The following is a 16,513-nucleotide window of genomic DNA, read 5'->3' on the forward strand; positions in this document are numbered from 1 at the left end:
TCTTGCTCACCATAGATGGTGAACCAGAAAGTTACATCGAAGCTGTAGAGATACAAGCTTGGATCGATGCAATGAAGGCAGAGATCGAATCTATCATGAAAAGCAAGACATGGAAGCTCGTCAAGAAGCCGGCAGGTGTGAAACCGATAGGTTTGAAGTGGATCTATAAGATCAAGAGGAATGCAGATGGAACAGTGATCAAATACAAAGAAAGGCTAGTCGCAAAAGGCTATGTGCAACAACAAGGCATAGACTTTGACGAAGTGTTTGCACCAGTTGCTCGGATAGAAACCATACGACTACTCTTGGCGTTAGCAGCAACTAATGGATGGGAGATCCATCACTTAGATGTGAAAACTGCGTTCCTTAATGGAGACTTAAATGAGGATGTATACGTGACTCAACCATAAGGCTTTGTGGAGAAAGGAAAGGAGGATCATGTGTACAAACTTAGCAAAGTACTATACGGTTTGCGTCAAGCTCCGAGAGCTTGGAACATCAAACTCGACCGTGTTCTCAAGAAGATGGAGTTCACGAAGTGCACCAAGGAACCTGCGGTATATCAAAAGAAACAGAAGGGGGAGCTGTAGCTATATACGTTGATGACTTGTTTGTAACATGGTCTTCACTCAACGTTATCAAGCAATTCAAAGATGATATGTCAAGAAGATTTGAGATGTCAGACCTCGGGAAGCTTACATACTATCTTGGTATAAAAGTAACGCAAGGAGCTGATGGAATTCACATCAAACAAGAAGGATACACGCAAGGTATACTTTTCAAGACGAAGATGGAGTCATGTAACTATACTCACGTTCCGATGCACATGAGTTTGAAAGTATCAAAGGCAGAGGAGGAGCCTGAGATTGATGCACCATCGTATCGAAGCACCATAGGATGCTTAAGATATCTTCTTCATACATGACCGGACTTGGCGTTTTCGGTTGGTGTATTAAGCAGATATATGCAGAGTCCAAGAGAGAGTCATGGAGAAGCAGTGAAGCATCTACTACGATACATAAAGGGCACTACAGAGTATGGTCTCTTCTTCAAACAGGATGGACCAACGGAGATTACAGGTTACAGTGACAGCAGCCATAACATAGACGTTGATGATGGAAGAAGCACTACATGGATTATGTTCTACCTAGGAACATCGCCGATCACGTGGACATCGTGCAAGCAACCCACAGTGGCACTCTCTTCATGTGAGGCGGAGTTCATGGCAGCTACGGAAGCTACAAAACAAGCACTATGGTTAAAGGAGTTGATGGTCGAGATCATGAACAAAGAAGACAAGAAGGTCGTGTTGAAGAATGACAACAAGTCAGCGATAACCCTCACCAAGAACCCGGTGTTTCACGGTAGAAGCAAACACATACTCACGAAGTACCATTTCATTCGAGAATGTGTGGAGTTTGACTTGATCGAAGTGAAGCACGTACCTGGAGTGGAGCAGAAGGCAGACATACTCACTAAGCCATTGGCAAGGATCAAGTTCGAAGCAATGCACAAGTTCATCGGAGTTCAGAAGATCAACATACCTAAGATTCAAGTTAGAATTAAGGGGGAGAATGTTGGATAATTCCAATTAACTTGAGGAGCAAGTTAACTCATTAAAATGAAGTTTGATGGGTTAAGAAAAAAAGAAAAACATATCAAGCTTAGGAATGTTTCCATATTATTATTAGGAAAAGATGTAATTTCGTCCTATATAAAGAGTTCTTATACAGAGATGTTCCATCAAGAAGAGAAACACTTTGAAAAGTTTAGTTTTGAGAGAGTTTCTAAATCTAATAAGAAGAGAAGTTCTTATAATCTTTGTGTTTGTGCAACTTTAATTGGTATCAGAACAAGGTTATTTATCCAATAAGGCTTGGGATAACTGGGAAGACTTGCTTGGGAGAGACGAAACCATTCAAAGGATCATGTTACTCCTGAAGGATCATGCTGTGTCCTTGACGTGACGGGTATGACAGAGCTGAGGATGGACGGTCACCCTTTGAATATACGCCGGTGGAGGCCGTAGCTTAAATGACTGTAGCCTTTTTTGAGTCCCATGCATGGAATCAGCTTCTCTATACCGCTCTTCACGGTAAGGTTTAGTGTTTTTTAAAGGTCTAATAAAAGTGATTTTTTAAGGTAAGTGTGCTTCCAGAAATGTATTTTTTTTTTTAAATTGTTTATTATATATATATAGGTATCACATTTTTGTTTTGTTCTGTACAAATATACTAGGTGTTTGCCTGCAATTTTGCGGGTAATTATATTATATGAAGAAGTATATCCCATGTTTACATTGTTATAATTTTTGAATAATAATTAAAATTTTAAATATTAAAATTGTAATTTCAAATAGTTGGACAAGCAAAAATTTCAGTATAATTTTTTTAATTTCAAATAGTTGGATAAGCAATATTATAATTAATTTCAAAAAGTTAAAGTATTTTATTTAATTATATATAAATAATTGATAAAGAAAAAGAAATTGATAAAACATATATATTATTTCTCCAATTCTATAATTAGTTACCATAAATCATGATTTGTAATATTACTTGTGTTATTTGATAATTTATATTAATTAGTTATAAAGTTACTTTTTATTTTTTAGATCTGATTAAAATAAATAACTAATAAACATCAACAACCAATCAAATTATAACTATATTTTAAAACTTAACCTATTAACAATACATAAGAAAAAAATCACTTTGGTGACTTCTCAATTAATATGTAATATGATTTATCTCTTTAAAACCAATGATAAATTGGTTAATGTAAACATGAAAACATATATTAGGAAAATAGTAATCTTAGTAATTTTTCTCATAATTTTGTCAAATCACAAATCACACTTTCTCACTCATTTTTTATTTAGTGTTTACTATAAAACTTAAATGGGTTAAAAAAACTATTTATTCCTTTAAAACATACCTATTTTAATTAAATCTGAATAATTAATAAGAAAAAATATTTTTTAAATTTTTAAATAATGAAATGTTGTTATTTAGGCATATATACTTAATATTAATGTGAGATCCAATATTATATCAAAATAAAATATTTTTATTTGTGTAAATGTTTTAAAATTTTTAGTATCGTACATTTTAAAAGTTTATTATAGAGCAAAATAACTTTTCATTATTTTAAAATAATTTATCTAACTTGCAATTTACCTTATATTTTCTATCTTCGACTTTAACATTTATAGAACAAGTCATTTTTTATTGATCTTTCTTACTCAATTTATCACAATGTTTTAAAAACACATAAAACTAATTAGTTCACATTATAATAACACAAAAAAACTGCATCTCGACAAATAAATAAAATTAAATACATAAGAATATAAAAGAACCAAGGATACAACAAACATATTTTATTATTCTTCTCTCATGTTTTTCTATTTTTGTCTCCTTTATTTTTTTTACTATTCAAAACACACATGCTAATTTTATTATAATCAAAACTATATGAATTATATTAATAGAGTATTAACTCTAGGAAAAGCATGTGAAATATACTTTCATTGATTTAATTTTAAATGACTTACTATATAATAATTTTAAATGAATTACTATATAAAATAATTTGAAGTGACTTACCATATAATAATTTTAATTCATTTTTTATATTAATAGATGAATTAAATGATATTTCTTGATTAATATAATTTTTAATGACTTACCATATAATTTTTATGTTTTAAAATATAAAAATATTATAATCATTCCTAAAAGTGATAACTTATCTATGATATAACATTGTCATTGAAAAATGATGAGAATTTTTTTAAATTATATATTTAACTGTTTTCCATTCATTTGAAACATTTTAGAATATATATATATATAGTGAATGAGTGAGTTTAATTAAAAATGTTAGTTATTTTTCTGAAATCTATGATTTATTGTATTCACTACTAATATAAGTATATTAAAACGTTTTTATAATTGTTTCTCTAGTATCATATGTATTTAAATGTATATTATCAATTTATATAATGTAATTTATGATATTTAATTGTTTATATAAATAAATTATATTAATTCATCTTCTTTTTTTTTAACGCTGATTTATTATGACATTTCAATTATGAGAAATATTACATAGACGATCTACGCCTAATTGCATCACCTGAGCCGTCATACGAAGATTCACGCCTGGCTGGATTTACTTGCACCTTGTTGAAGATCCCTTGTAAGCCTTTCTTCCGTAGTCTGTAGAAATAAATCGCTCTTTCAGGGACTTGAAACCTGGATTTCATGTATTCTGCAGTAGATTGCATAGTCTGGGATTCGAACCCCAGACATGGGTGTAGAAACCTTTAAACCTTAACCATTAATAAATTATATTAATCCATCTCTATTTAAGATGTTTAATTGTATGTTTGGAAACATATATTATATTAGGTAATTCTAGGGTTAGTTTCATTTTAAAAAACGTTAATTAAATAAATAAAAATTTTAAAAACCATCAACCAATCAAATAACATTAATTCATCTGCATTTAAGATGTTTAATTGTATGTTTGGAAACATATATTAGATTAGGTAATTCTAGGGTTAGTTTCCTTTTAAAAATGTTAATTAAATAAATAAAAAATTAAAAACCATCAACCAATCAAATAAAATTCATATGTATTTAAAATGTTTAATTGTATGTTTGAAAACAGATATTAGATTAGGTAATTCTAGGGTTAGTTTTCTTTTAGAAACTTTAATTAAATAAATAAAAAATTAAAAACCATCAACCAATCAAATTATAACAGTTAATTAGAAAGTTCTTCTATGAGCGACACGTCAGCAAAAATCACTTAAGTGACTTCTCATTTAATATATAGGAGGATTTACGTGTATTAAAACGATGAAAGTGACAATGACAAATTATTTTTCAAAAAGCCCACAAAAGCCCGAAAAGCCCTATAGCCCTATAAGGGCCGGGCCGGCTTTGAATTCTAGGCCCATATATTTCCGGGCCAGACCGGGCCGGGCTCAAATATTTACGGGGCCAACCTGTATTGACACCCTTAAGTATACCTTTGTAATTAGATCAATTTTGGAAAATACTCAAATGAACTAAACTAGAAGTAATCTACCAGTAAACTAATTAGAGAAGGAAATATAAATAATCTTAATCAAATAACAAACAAAAAAAACTGAAAATAAGAACTCAAAGTAGAGAGGCTCCACAAATAACAACCACCATATAAAGACTACAATCTATGAACATTCCACGTAGAGCTTGATACAAAACAACTCCTCTTTCTAGAAGCTTCTCTGCATCAGACCAATTTTCACCATTACTACCATCTTTACTCTTAACTTCTTCTTCCGTTTCATGACTCATTCCTCCTCCAGAAGCTTCCATGGTGAGATGAGACATTACTATAGCACAATCTGTAAGCAGAAGTAACCAAAGAGGTCTCAAAGCTAAGATAGTGCCGGATCTTAAGATGTTCAATCGCGGGAGTAAAATCACAAATACAGCTATTGTGAGGGAGCTTAAACTCCGACTTCTTTCTGAGCTTATGATGCTAGCATTGAGTTTCTTGGAGCTGAAGAAACTCCTAGGTTGTTGAATTTGAGTCTTTACCGATCTTGCTTCTTCTGGTTTTGTTGGTTCTCTTTTAATTGGTCTTTGATGAGTGGTCGAGAGTTTTGGTTCTTCTCTTGGCTTTACTTCCTCTGTACTCATCATGAAATAAATTAGGGACAATAACCATTAATCAGTTCAGCTATTCTGTCAGTATACAATCATTTTATGATGTTTATACTGATCTAAGCACTAAATATAAAATTCTTTCCATCAAATATTTCTATATTTGTACACAAATGTACTATGAATCTGACATGTAAAGAGAAGAAACCATTTATTCGTATCCCAATAGAGCATGATTATTGGAGGGTTCTATTAAGAGCATGATTATTGGGGGTTCTTAGGGTGGGGTTCTTAGCGGAATATAAGAACCCGTCTTTTAACTTTTAACTAAAAAAGTTAAGAACCGGCTCCTATTTAAGAACCGGTTCTTAGATTTTTTAGTTAGAAGTTAAGAGACGGGTTCTTATATTCCGCTAAGAACCCCACCCTAAGAACCCCCAATAATCATGCTCTTAATAGAACCCTCCAATAATCATGCTCTATTGGGATACGAATAAATGGTTTCTTCTCTTTACATGTCAGATTCATAGTACATTTGGTACTAAGTTTTAATTACATGAGTTTTAAACATGTTAAATTCTAAGATAAATCATTTGACATGATTTGGGTATTATTAACCCAATAGTAGGATTCAATTCGAGTTTGTTTGGATGTTTCCATCTAAAACAAGATGATATCTAAATTACAATCTATAAACAAACACATTCATAGCTCATTGTATTTAAATTTCTGTGAACCCTAACAAAATGCAATGTGTAAATGCAAATTAAGTTTATGTTTGGTTTTGAGCTTAAAAATTACAAATTGAAACAAGAACATTATAATTTCACTTGGTGAAAGAAAAAAAATTATCACAACATGTAAAACGTAACACACAAAAAGGCATCATACATGAATAAATCAAAGATAGCAAATGTAGTTATAGTTTGTGTACCTTTGAATTGATACTTAAGAGACGGGCTTTCTTGAATCTGACGATGCTCAGATTGAGTTTGTGGCATGAAAGATTCGCTGTACGTACGTTGGTGAGAAGTTGATGATGAGGAAGAAAACGATGGCGATGAAGGATCAACATTATGTAATTGGCCTGTGATTAAAGCTAGGCGATCCGATCCTCTTTCCATAATTCTTCTTCTCCTTTCTTCTCTATCCATCACCATACAGTAAAAGAATAAATGAAAAAAAACGAATGTAAAAACAGATGATCAAATAAAAGAAGTTGCCAAAATTTAGAGCAAGAAACTTGTGTTATATGTTAAGCTTTTGAAACTCTCCAAATTTAAAGTTCTTAAAGTAGAAAGGAAGCTAAAGAATAGTTCTCTTAAGTCTAAATTTAGAATGTATAAAGATGAATTCTTCCCTATTTTAAAAATAATAATAAATCTGTAACTAAAGAAAACAAGAAAAAAAAGATAGGAGATGAAAAAGGAGAAAACGACCACGGTGGCCGTAAATTGAGCATTCATTATTCTTCACCTACATCATCACACTTTAAGGCTAAGCTCTATGATGAAACATATTGTTTTTGTTTCTTAGGCATTTTCCTTACACTGTTTATGGAATGCTTGCTGGATATGCTACACTTTTCTTTGCTTATATCCAGTTTGACTCATTTGCAAGTATGACAGAGGAGGTCACTTAAATGTAGAATACTGTTGCAATATCATCTTTTAAGTCATTAAATATAATTTATAAACTTTAATAGCTTCTACATTTTTGGTCAATTATAAACTATACATTAGCATATAAAATTATTAAGCTATGCAGTTTATATTATTTCAAAGTATCTTAGAAAACATATAAATATTATGTGATTACTATTAATATTTAGATTCGGTATTCAAAATTTCATAAAATTGTACTGTATAATGTTTATAGTCTCATTTATAAAACTTTATAAATATATTGCATAAAGTTTTTCAAAATTATACAAGATTATAAAGTTTTACAGAGCTATATACAATTCTAAATATATTTACAAGATCTTGTATGATTGTATAAACTTTATGGTTTTCTAAGGTTTCATAAACCTTCATAATCCTATTACAATATTTCATATTTCTATGCATTTCCATGTTAAATTAGAAATAAAATGGCTAGTTATCAGTTTTACAACGTACATTATAAAGCCTGTTGAGTTTTATCATATTACAAAATCCAAAGACACATATTTGAAAACTACTTTATAAAATTTTATAATAAAATCTCAAAATTTTCAGTTTTATCAAAATTATAACTCAAATCTTACAACCACAATAACATTTTCATGTTCGTCTTTATGCTTCTCATCATTGGCGCTCTCTATTGGTTGTGTATAGTCTCATTTTCAGCTTGTAATCTCTGAAGCAAACCAGTCTTATAGCGCTCTCTGTTCGTTGTGTATAGTCTCATTTTTGAATTGATATAACCCGAATTCAAATAATATGTAGTTACTTTATGGATTTTATGATTTTATTGGATCTCAACCTCTGCTTATCTCTATAATATTATTTGAAAAGTCAATTTTATATGTGTCACTCTCACGTTAAAAATATTACATTTAAAATACTATTTTTTTGTAATTTGGAATTAGACACTTTAGTTTATTTTAAATATATTTTTGGGAGTTCGCAAACACATATCAATATTTATAATAATTAAAATGTTTTAGAAATTCTAAATAATTTTATGCCATTAATTTATTAATTGGAAATTAAAATTTATTTTAAATAATTTTTAAAAAGAGAATTGAGATTTGTTTTGATACGATGATTATGGTTATACTAAGTTCCACAATGGTATTTTTGATTTGATTTGATCAATGAGTTATAACAGGGCTTTTAAGGGGAAGGCCCAACCTACAGTGGCAATTCCGTAAAACTCCCTACTCAGTCGTTCTTAATTCTTAAGCAAAAAACTATTTTTAATCTCTCTTTCTGTTAGCACACAGACCAGACGGAGCTAACGTTGTTCCTTGTTCGATCTCCGATTCACAGATTCAAGCGATAATACGAGATCCGAAGGGCACAACGCCCTTTCTTCCGCTGATTAATCTGCAATCATGGTGAGTAGTGACAATCTCTCCTTCTCTACTCTTTGATCCTCTTCAGATCTCGAGTGAATCCGCTACGATTCGATCTCGATTTCCTCTCTGATTTGAGTTAGGGATCGTGTAATCTCAGATCGCTTCGATTCGTATAATCTGATTTCGGAGTTGCGTTAGTGTTGTTGGTAGCATGAAATCGAGTGTAGTCTCTTGACATTTTGGTTTGTGGATCATGAAGATCTGGAATTGGGTTTTAGGCTTTTGATCTGTTTTTGTATTGGGTTTGGTAAAGTTTGTGTTTTTTTTTTTTTAATTTACGATCTTGGTTTGTACTGACTATATTGGTTTCTTTCTTTTGTGTTGAAACAGCCTCTCAGGCTTGAGATCAAGGTACTATTTTTACTTTGAGGACTTCTTGTAGATCATTCACTCTGGTTTTATTCTGTGTTAATATTTTTTTTTTCTGGATCAGAAAAAATTAGCTCAAAGGTCTGAGAGAGTGAAATCTGTGGATCTGCATCCTACAGAACCATGGTAATTTTCAAGCTTTTGATTGCGATGATATTCCTGCATCTTCTTTGTTGTAGTGATTGACAGACAGTTTTGTGGAGTTGGATCATTTTTTTGTTGCTTTTATAGTTTTTTCTTTTACATTTATTCACTGTTACTCATGATTTGGAACCTGATATCACACTTTATTTTGCAGGATTTTAGCAAGTTTGTATTCTGGAACCTTGTGTATTTGGAACTACCAGACACAGGTGTGTGAATAATTTGATTGTCTTTTTCTGTTTTCTTGTGCATATATTTTTCCGTGACCAATTTGTGAACCGAAAGAATGACTATTTTTCTCCTGATTCATGAAACTTATTGTAATCTTACTTTGATATTCTCAGGTGATGGCAAAATCTTTCGAGGTGACCGATTTACCAGGTATTCACATTTCGTTCTTTTGCTTCTTTAGTTATAGCGTTTGAGTTTTACTTCTTTCTTGTTGTATGTACTTGTAGTCTAGTTTAGTTTGTTACTTTTACTGATTTCTTGTATTATGACTTTGCAGTTCGGTCAGCCAAGTTTATTGCACGAAAGCAATGGGTTGTGGCTGGAGCTGATGACCTGTATATCCGTGTATACAATTACAATACCATGGACAAGGTTAAAGTGTTTGAGGCTCATTCAGACTACATCCGATGTGTGGCTGTTCATCCAACACTTCCATATGTTCTGTCATCGTCTGATGATATGCTCATAAAGCTTTGGGACTGGGAAAAGGGTTGGGCATGCACTCAGATATTCGAGGGACACTCGCACTATGTGATGCAAGTCACATTTAATCCAAAAGACACCAACACTTTTGCCAGTGCATCACTTGATCGTACTATAAAGGTTCTGCAATGGTCTATGCTTGTAATTTGATTATAGCTTTGTCCGGATGGCTCTCAAAAGTTTTAGCTCATTCTATGTTTGCATTGCTTGTTCATCTTCAGATCTGGAATCTTGGTTCTCCAGACCCAAATTTTACTTTGGATGCCCATCAGAAAGGAGTCAATTGTGTGGATTATTTCACTGGTGGTGACAAGCCCTATCTAATTACAGGCTCTGACGATCACACTGCGAAGGTCTGCTTCATGTTCACTCCTCTGTTAGATGATACGTTTCTACGGGAGATTATGTGCTTTCAGGTTATTTACTAGTTGAATTTCTGGAATCAGGTTTGGGACTATCAAACAAAAAGTTGTGTCCAGACCCTGGACGGGCACACTCACAACGTATCTGCAGTATGTTTCCATCCAGAGCTTCCAATTATAATCACAGGTTCTGAAGACGGCACCGTTCGCATTTGGCATTCAACTACGTACAGGTATCATGATATGAACCTTTTGTTTATTGGAAATTTTGATAGTTTTGATAATTTAATGCTCTTGTATGCCTGCCCAAACCATGTTTAGTTGGGCTTCATTCTTGTGCATTTTTATGCTATTACCAATTTCTTGTGTTGTCCTTCCGTCTGTTATCCAAACTTACAAATGTCTGTTTTGACTTGCAGGCTAGAGAACACATTAAACTATGGCCTCGAGAGAGTTTGGGCCATTGGTTACGTTAAAAGTTCACGCCGGTAATTTTTTGGTGTTTGCTCCCTTTGATTAATAACTGATGCGTGTCAGAATTTATTTCTGGGAGTAGAATGTTCTTTTGTGTTAATACTAAAACAAACACCCAGTGAACCTTTTCTTCTGGTGTTAATTTTTTTGGAACCCTTGTGATTTTTTTTCTACTCCCTAACTTTGAGGATTTGTAAAGATTAGGGTTCAAAGATTGAGATCTCTACTTGTTCTAAAATTCAATTGAGTTGTCCTGCGGAACCATAAACCTTGTTGTTCTCACTTCACAGGGTTGTGATAGGATATGACGAAGGAACCATCATGGTTAAACTGGGACGAGAAGTTCCTGTTGCTAGCATGGACAATACTGGAAAAATCATATGGGCTAAGCATAATGAAATTCAAACTGCGAACATAAAAAGTATTGGTGCAGATTACGAGGTATTCTCCGTTCTTATTTCTCTTTTACTGTGCCAGAAGATGACCTATTTGTTTATTTGTTTACCTGATGGTGTTATGCTTTTCTTCTCTACCTTAGGTTACTGATGGAGAGAGGTTGCCCTTGGCTGTTAAAGAGCTTGGGACCTGTGATCTATATCCACAAGTGAGTATTATCATAAGTTTATTTGGGCAAAATATTTTCTGCACTCGGTCCAATGATTTTATAACGTTGTGGGTATCGCTAAGCCGTCAATATATATATCTGTTCCTGGCTTACCTTTTTCTAATATCTGGATATTCTGACTCTTAGAGCTTGAAGCACAATCCGAATGGGAGGTTTGTCGTAGTCTGTGGAGACGGGGAGTATATAATCTATACGGCTTTGGCTTGGAGAAATAGATCATTTGGTTCGGGACTGGAATTCGTTTGGTCGTCTGAGGGTGAGTGTGCGGTTAGAGAAAGCTCATCAAAGATTAAGACATTTAGCAAAAATTTCCAGGTTCGTATTCATCTTCTGTTTACTTGTCTAGGAGATCACTATTTTCGGATCTCGCTCATTCACAAAAGATGTTTTCAGGAAAAGAAGAGTATCCGCCCTACTTTCTCAGCTGAGAAGATCTTTGGAGGAACCTTGTTAGCTATGTGTTCAAATGATTTCATCTGCTTTTATGATTGGGCTGAATGTAGGCTTATTCAACGTATTGACGTCACTGTAAAGGTATCCCAGATAACTGCTCAGTTTGTTGTGAGAAGTTTACTTCAAGACATTTGATATAGTTGAAGCTAATGTCATTACCTTCAGTTGGAGGTTGTCCTCGTTTGTTTCTTCTCTAATTCTTAGTGTTCCCATGTAATGTTTGCAGAATCTATATTGGGCTGACAGTGGTGATTTAGTAGCCATTGCTAGTGACACGTCATTCTACATCTTGAAATACAACGTGAGGATCCTGTCCAACAAACACTTTTAATCTGTGAACTTCTATATGACATTCTTTGACTATCCAAGCGCTTACTACAATGTTCCTGTTTTACAGCGCGACTTAGTTTCCTCACATTTTGATAGTGGAAGATCTACGGAGGAAGAAGGTGTTGAGGATGCTTTTGAGGTTCTTCATGAGAATGACGAACGTGTTAGGACAGGTCTATGGGTTGGTGACTGTTTCATTTACAACAACTCTTCCTCGAAGCTTAACTATTGTGTCGGAGGCGAGGTATAATGCATATCTCTTGATTACTTTAGTTTGATCGTTGTTATGAAAATTGTTTTGATGATAGTTGCTAACATCTTAAATCTTAATACTAGGTAACCACAATGTATCATTTGGACCGACCAATGTATTTGTTGGGCTATCTTGCAAGTCAAAGTCGGGTCTTCTTGGTAGACAAAGAATTCAAGTAAGTGCCTTCATTTGGTAATGTTTATTTCAGATTTGATTAGAAGTTTCTGATGTCTATTCTCCTGTTTTCTTTGGGGGAATGGCAGTGTAATAGGGTACACCTTGCTGCTAAGCCTGATTGAGTACAAGACTCTTGTGATGCGAGGTGATCTAGAGAAAGCCAGTGTAATCTTACCTACAATTCCTAAAGATCAGCATAACAGGTACTTGTTATCAATTAGTATCTAAAGATCAGCCTAATTGTGATTATTTTCTCATAGAAATGTCGTGACTAGATCCATTCACTCTTATTCTAAGCGTAGCTGTACACCTATCAATGGTTGTTTCGTGGTCATTTCTTTTTATTTATTTCTGAAAATTTTCCAATTGTCAGTGTTGCTCATTTCTTGGAGTCACGAGGAATGATTGAAGAAGCTCTAGAAATTGCGACAGATCCTGACTACAGATTTGAGTTGGCCATACAACTGGGTAGACTTGAAATTGCTCAGGTGTGATGATTAAGATGCGTTGTTACTTCTTTTGTAGTGGTGATATATTAACGTGTTTTCAATTAAATGGTTGTAGGAAATCGCTGTAGAAGTACAGAGCGAGTCTAAATGGAAGCGATTAGGGGAGTTGGCGATGTCATCTGGGAAGGTATTAGAGTATTAAACTTGTCTATTCCTGTCTTCTAGATTTGTTTCTGTTGTAACTCTTTTGTGTGTTTGATGGCATCATGACAGCTGCAATTGGCAGAGGAGTGCATGAAGTATGCGATGGATCTGAGTGGTTTGTTACTGCTTTACTCTTCTTTGGGAGATGCTGAAGGTGTGTCAAAGCTTGCGACACTTGCTAAAGAACAAGGGAAGAACAATGTAGCCTATCTTTGCCTATTCATGCTCGGTAAATTGGAAGATTGTTTGGACTTGTTGGTGGAGAGGTAATACATTAGTAGTATTCACTTGGGAGTTCTCTTGAAAAATGAAATTCATTGACCTTTGCTTGTCTGTGTGACGATGTTATCTTTCTCCAGCAACCGGATACCTGAAGCTGCTCTGATGGCAAGATCATATCTTCCAAGCAAAGTATCTGAGATAGTAGCTCTTTGGAGGAAAGATCTCAGCAAGGTTATTTTTCTAATCTTTATTGTTAGCGTGCTGTTTGGGATTTAAGGAGAGATATGTTGACAATTTTCACTTGTCCTACAGATAAATTCAAAAGCAGCAGAATCTTTGGCTGATCCAGAGGAGTACTCAAATCTGTTTGATGATTGGCAAGTTGCTCTTTCCGTCGAAGCAAGAGCTGCGGAGACAAGGTAAGCAAGCAGCGTATCATTAGTACCTGCTGCATTCCTGCACTGATAGTTCCCTGTGTGAGTGAGATGTTTAGACCTCTTCTTCTAAATAAGACTGACTACTCTTCGTTTACAGGGGAGTTTATACAGCTGCAGAAAATTATCCTAGTCATGCTGATAGATCTTCCATGACCCTCGTGGAAGCCTTTAGAAACTTGCAAGTTGAGGAAGAGGGATCACTTGAAAATGGAGATATGGATCACGAGGTGACCCCTTTTCTTTTTTAATTAAGCGACACTCTCATCTATCCTGTGTAATTTGTTAACCAACAACTGCTCTTTTTTTAATACTTCTCAGGAGGTGGTAGCAGAAGAAAACGGAGATGAAGAAAAGAATGAGGATGTAGAGGAACATCATCAAGAAGAACAAGAAGAAGAAGGAGTTGTTGTTGATGGTGACTCGACCGATGGAGCAGTGCTTGTTAACGGAAGTGAGGCTGAAGAAGAGTGGGGTACGAATAATGAAGGAAACCCATCAGCCTAATGATAGCAAGTCGGGTCAAGGCTGAATTGTTTTTTGTCTTTCTGGTGATTAATTTGATTCCCCCAAAAGATAATGCTGCCGCCTTTAGAACATCTTTTGTTCGTTTCCTTGATTCTGTGAATTCATTTGCCTTTAGGAACATAATACCATGGTTTTTAGAACTGAGTATCTGCTTCGTCTTTTTTTACGAGGTACATTGTTTCTAAGGTTTCAACGGTTCAATTTTTGAAACTTACCGAACTTGCTGGTTTCTTTGTGTGTGTGTTTGCAGTGCTTACACCACGTCAATAGAGTTTGGCAGCAACATGGAGATGTAGCAACTTTCTTTCTGAGGATTCATGTTGGTCAGAGATATTCGAGCAGCCTTTGAAGTGTTTTGAATTCATCTGTAATAAATAAGTCTTTTTGTTTTCTCTGAATATTTTAAGAATTTTTTTGATGATGGTTTAGATGAAAAGAGAGTTAAGTGGTACTGTTACTTTTTGTTGTTCATTTTGCACTGAGAGGGAGGTTCTTATTGTTGTTACATGGTTTTGTTTTTTTATTTTCTCTTACAAATAATCTTAATTTCATCTGATTGTTATCTTCTGGCCTGAAATGGTTTGTTTTAATGGTAGTGTTACTTTTTGTTGTTTATTTTGCACTGAGAGGGAGGTTCTTATTATTACATGGTTTTGTTTTTTATTTTCTCTTGGGAATAATCTTAATTTCATCTGATTGATATCTTCTGGCCTGAAATGTTTGTCTTGAACCGAATACACCAACTCGAGCGAACTGACCTTCTCAAAACCCTCAATCCATGCTCACGGGATGAAGGACTGAAACTCTAAGTCGAGAACAACGGATCGAGCAGCTCGGGTCGACTGCTGCAATCAATTGAGGTTCACGTTCGCTCAAGATCATACTTTTGAATATTTGCACATGTGGTCCTCGTAGTTTCGCATTGCTTCGCTTTGGACCTCAAGCTTCCAAATAGTGCTAATTTACTTTTATATTCACTCCAAAACTTTTGATTTGCTCTTCGACCCTTTTGTATGCAAATTTTATTTCTCCATAAATCTATGAATCCACATTTTATTTGTCCACAAATCTAATTTTTATTTGTCTACAAATCTATGCATCCACATTTTTATTTATCCACAAATCTATTTTTATATGCATCCACATTTACACAATCCACTTTTCTATGCTCGGATACTACTATTTTTGTTCTTCGACACACACCATCCACAACTCATTTATTTAAATTACACCATCCACAACTCATTTGTTTAAATTACACTGTCCATAATACTTTATTCCTTTAATTCAATTTTAAATTTTATAAATATTAATATATGAAAATAAATATATACATATAGATCTCAAAATATAGAAGAAAAAAAATTATAATTTACTATATAGATTGTATATCAATTTTTATATGATAATACGACATAATAATAAGAAAAATCTGTTAGGAACAAAAAAGACTTTTTTAAGAACTTCTAATTCGTTGGAAACTAGAAACCATTTTATACTAGCCACTAGATCTACTTTCCTTTCGAATCCGACGACCAATACTAAAGCCCATTGATAAATGCATTCGCCATCGTTGTTAAATAAAACAAAAAGTATGTTGTCTCCCAACCGTTAGATCTCTTTAAACACTTTCAAACTTGTGGCTCAGATTATTACATATCTATCTATAAACCAATCCCTGTATATTATTTAAAAAGCATTACAACTTCTTTTTTAGTCACATGTCATCATTAGAATGATTCTTACAATCATTAGAGAAATATGTTGGTCCATCTAATTATATAATAAGTTTTTTATTAAACTAACAATAAATTCATCATTAATGTACTTTATTATTTCCTTAAATAAAATTTACGGAATTGCCTAATGTGGCTAAAGTATATATGAGAATTAATGATTTTGAATAATAAAGATTTGATAAAAAATAGTGTATCTTCTATCATATTTGTTTAATTTTAAACTATTAAATAAATTAAACAACCACAATAACCAAATAATAATAATTTAGATTTTTATGTATATGTTATATTTTGAATTTTTACAAACGG

At 33.4% G+C, this 16,513-nt stretch overlaps 2 protein-coding genes across 6 annotated transcripts; one reads left to right on the forward strand and one right to left on the reverse strand.

Moving 5' to 3' along the window:
* Positions 1 to 5,174: 5,174 nt before the first annotated feature.
* LOC106297326 lies at positions 5,175 to 6,867 on the reverse strand. The gene is made up of 2 exons (XM_013733590.1): positions 6,598 to 6,867; positions 5,175 to 5,689 (listed from the first exon to the last, which is right to left on the reverse strand). The coding sequence occupies exons 1-2, from the start codon at positions 6,821 to 6,823 to the stop codon at positions 5,175 to 5,177; spliced, it is 741 nt and encodes a 246-aa protein (XP_013589044.1). The 5' UTR covers positions 6,824 to 6,867.
* Positions 6,868 to 8,566: 1,699 nt separating this feature from the next.
* Positions 8,567 to 15,042, forward strand: LOC106300251 (coatomer subunit beta'-2). 5 transcript variants are annotated; one of them, XR_001261995.1, is made up of 26 exons: positions 8,567 to 8,706; positions 9,058 to 9,078; positions 9,161 to 9,222; positions 9,395 to 9,449; positions 9,585 to 9,621; positions 9,749 to 10,074; positions 10,176 to 10,307; positions 10,401 to 10,549; positions 10,736 to 10,804; positions 11,081 to 11,231; positions 11,329 to 11,394; positions 11,542 to 11,730; positions 11,809 to 11,949; positions 12,095 to 12,169; positions 12,266 to 12,442; positions 12,535 to 12,626; positions 12,715 to 12,831; positions 13,002 to 13,116; positions 13,193 to 13,264; positions 13,351 to 13,547; positions 13,641 to 13,734; positions 13,816 to 13,922; positions 14,038 to 14,167; positions 14,259 to 14,488; positions 14,581 to 14,635; positions 14,716 to 15,042. XR_001261995.1 is itself a non-coding variant. In XM_013736353.1 (25 exons), exons 1-24 carry the CDS (start codon positions 8,704 to 8,706, stop codon positions 14,442 to 14,444), a joined length of 2,763 nt encoding a protein of 920 aa, XP_013591807.1. In that variant the 5' UTR covers positions 8,567 to 8,703; the 3' UTR covers positions 14,445 to 14,488; positions 14,716 to 15,042. The 5 variants fall into 5 exon arrangements, 3 of the variants coding, with proteins under 3 accessions (XP_013591807.1, XP_013591808.1, XP_013591809.1); XR_001261994.1 differs by having other exon boundaries at positions 14,259 to 14,635; XM_013736353.1 differs by lacking the exon at positions 14,581 to 14,635.
* The last annotated feature ends 1,471 nt before the right edge of the window (positions 15,043 to 16,513 follow it).

The sequence above is a fragment of the Brassica oleracea genome, chromosome C6, assembly GCF_000695525.1.
Source record: "Brassica oleracea var. oleracea cultivar TO1000 chromosome C6, BOL, whole genome shotgun sequence".
In the NCBI taxonomy this organism is placed as follows: Eukaryota; Viridiplantae; Streptophyta; class Magnoliopsida; order Brassicales; family Brassicaceae; genus Brassica; species Brassica oleracea.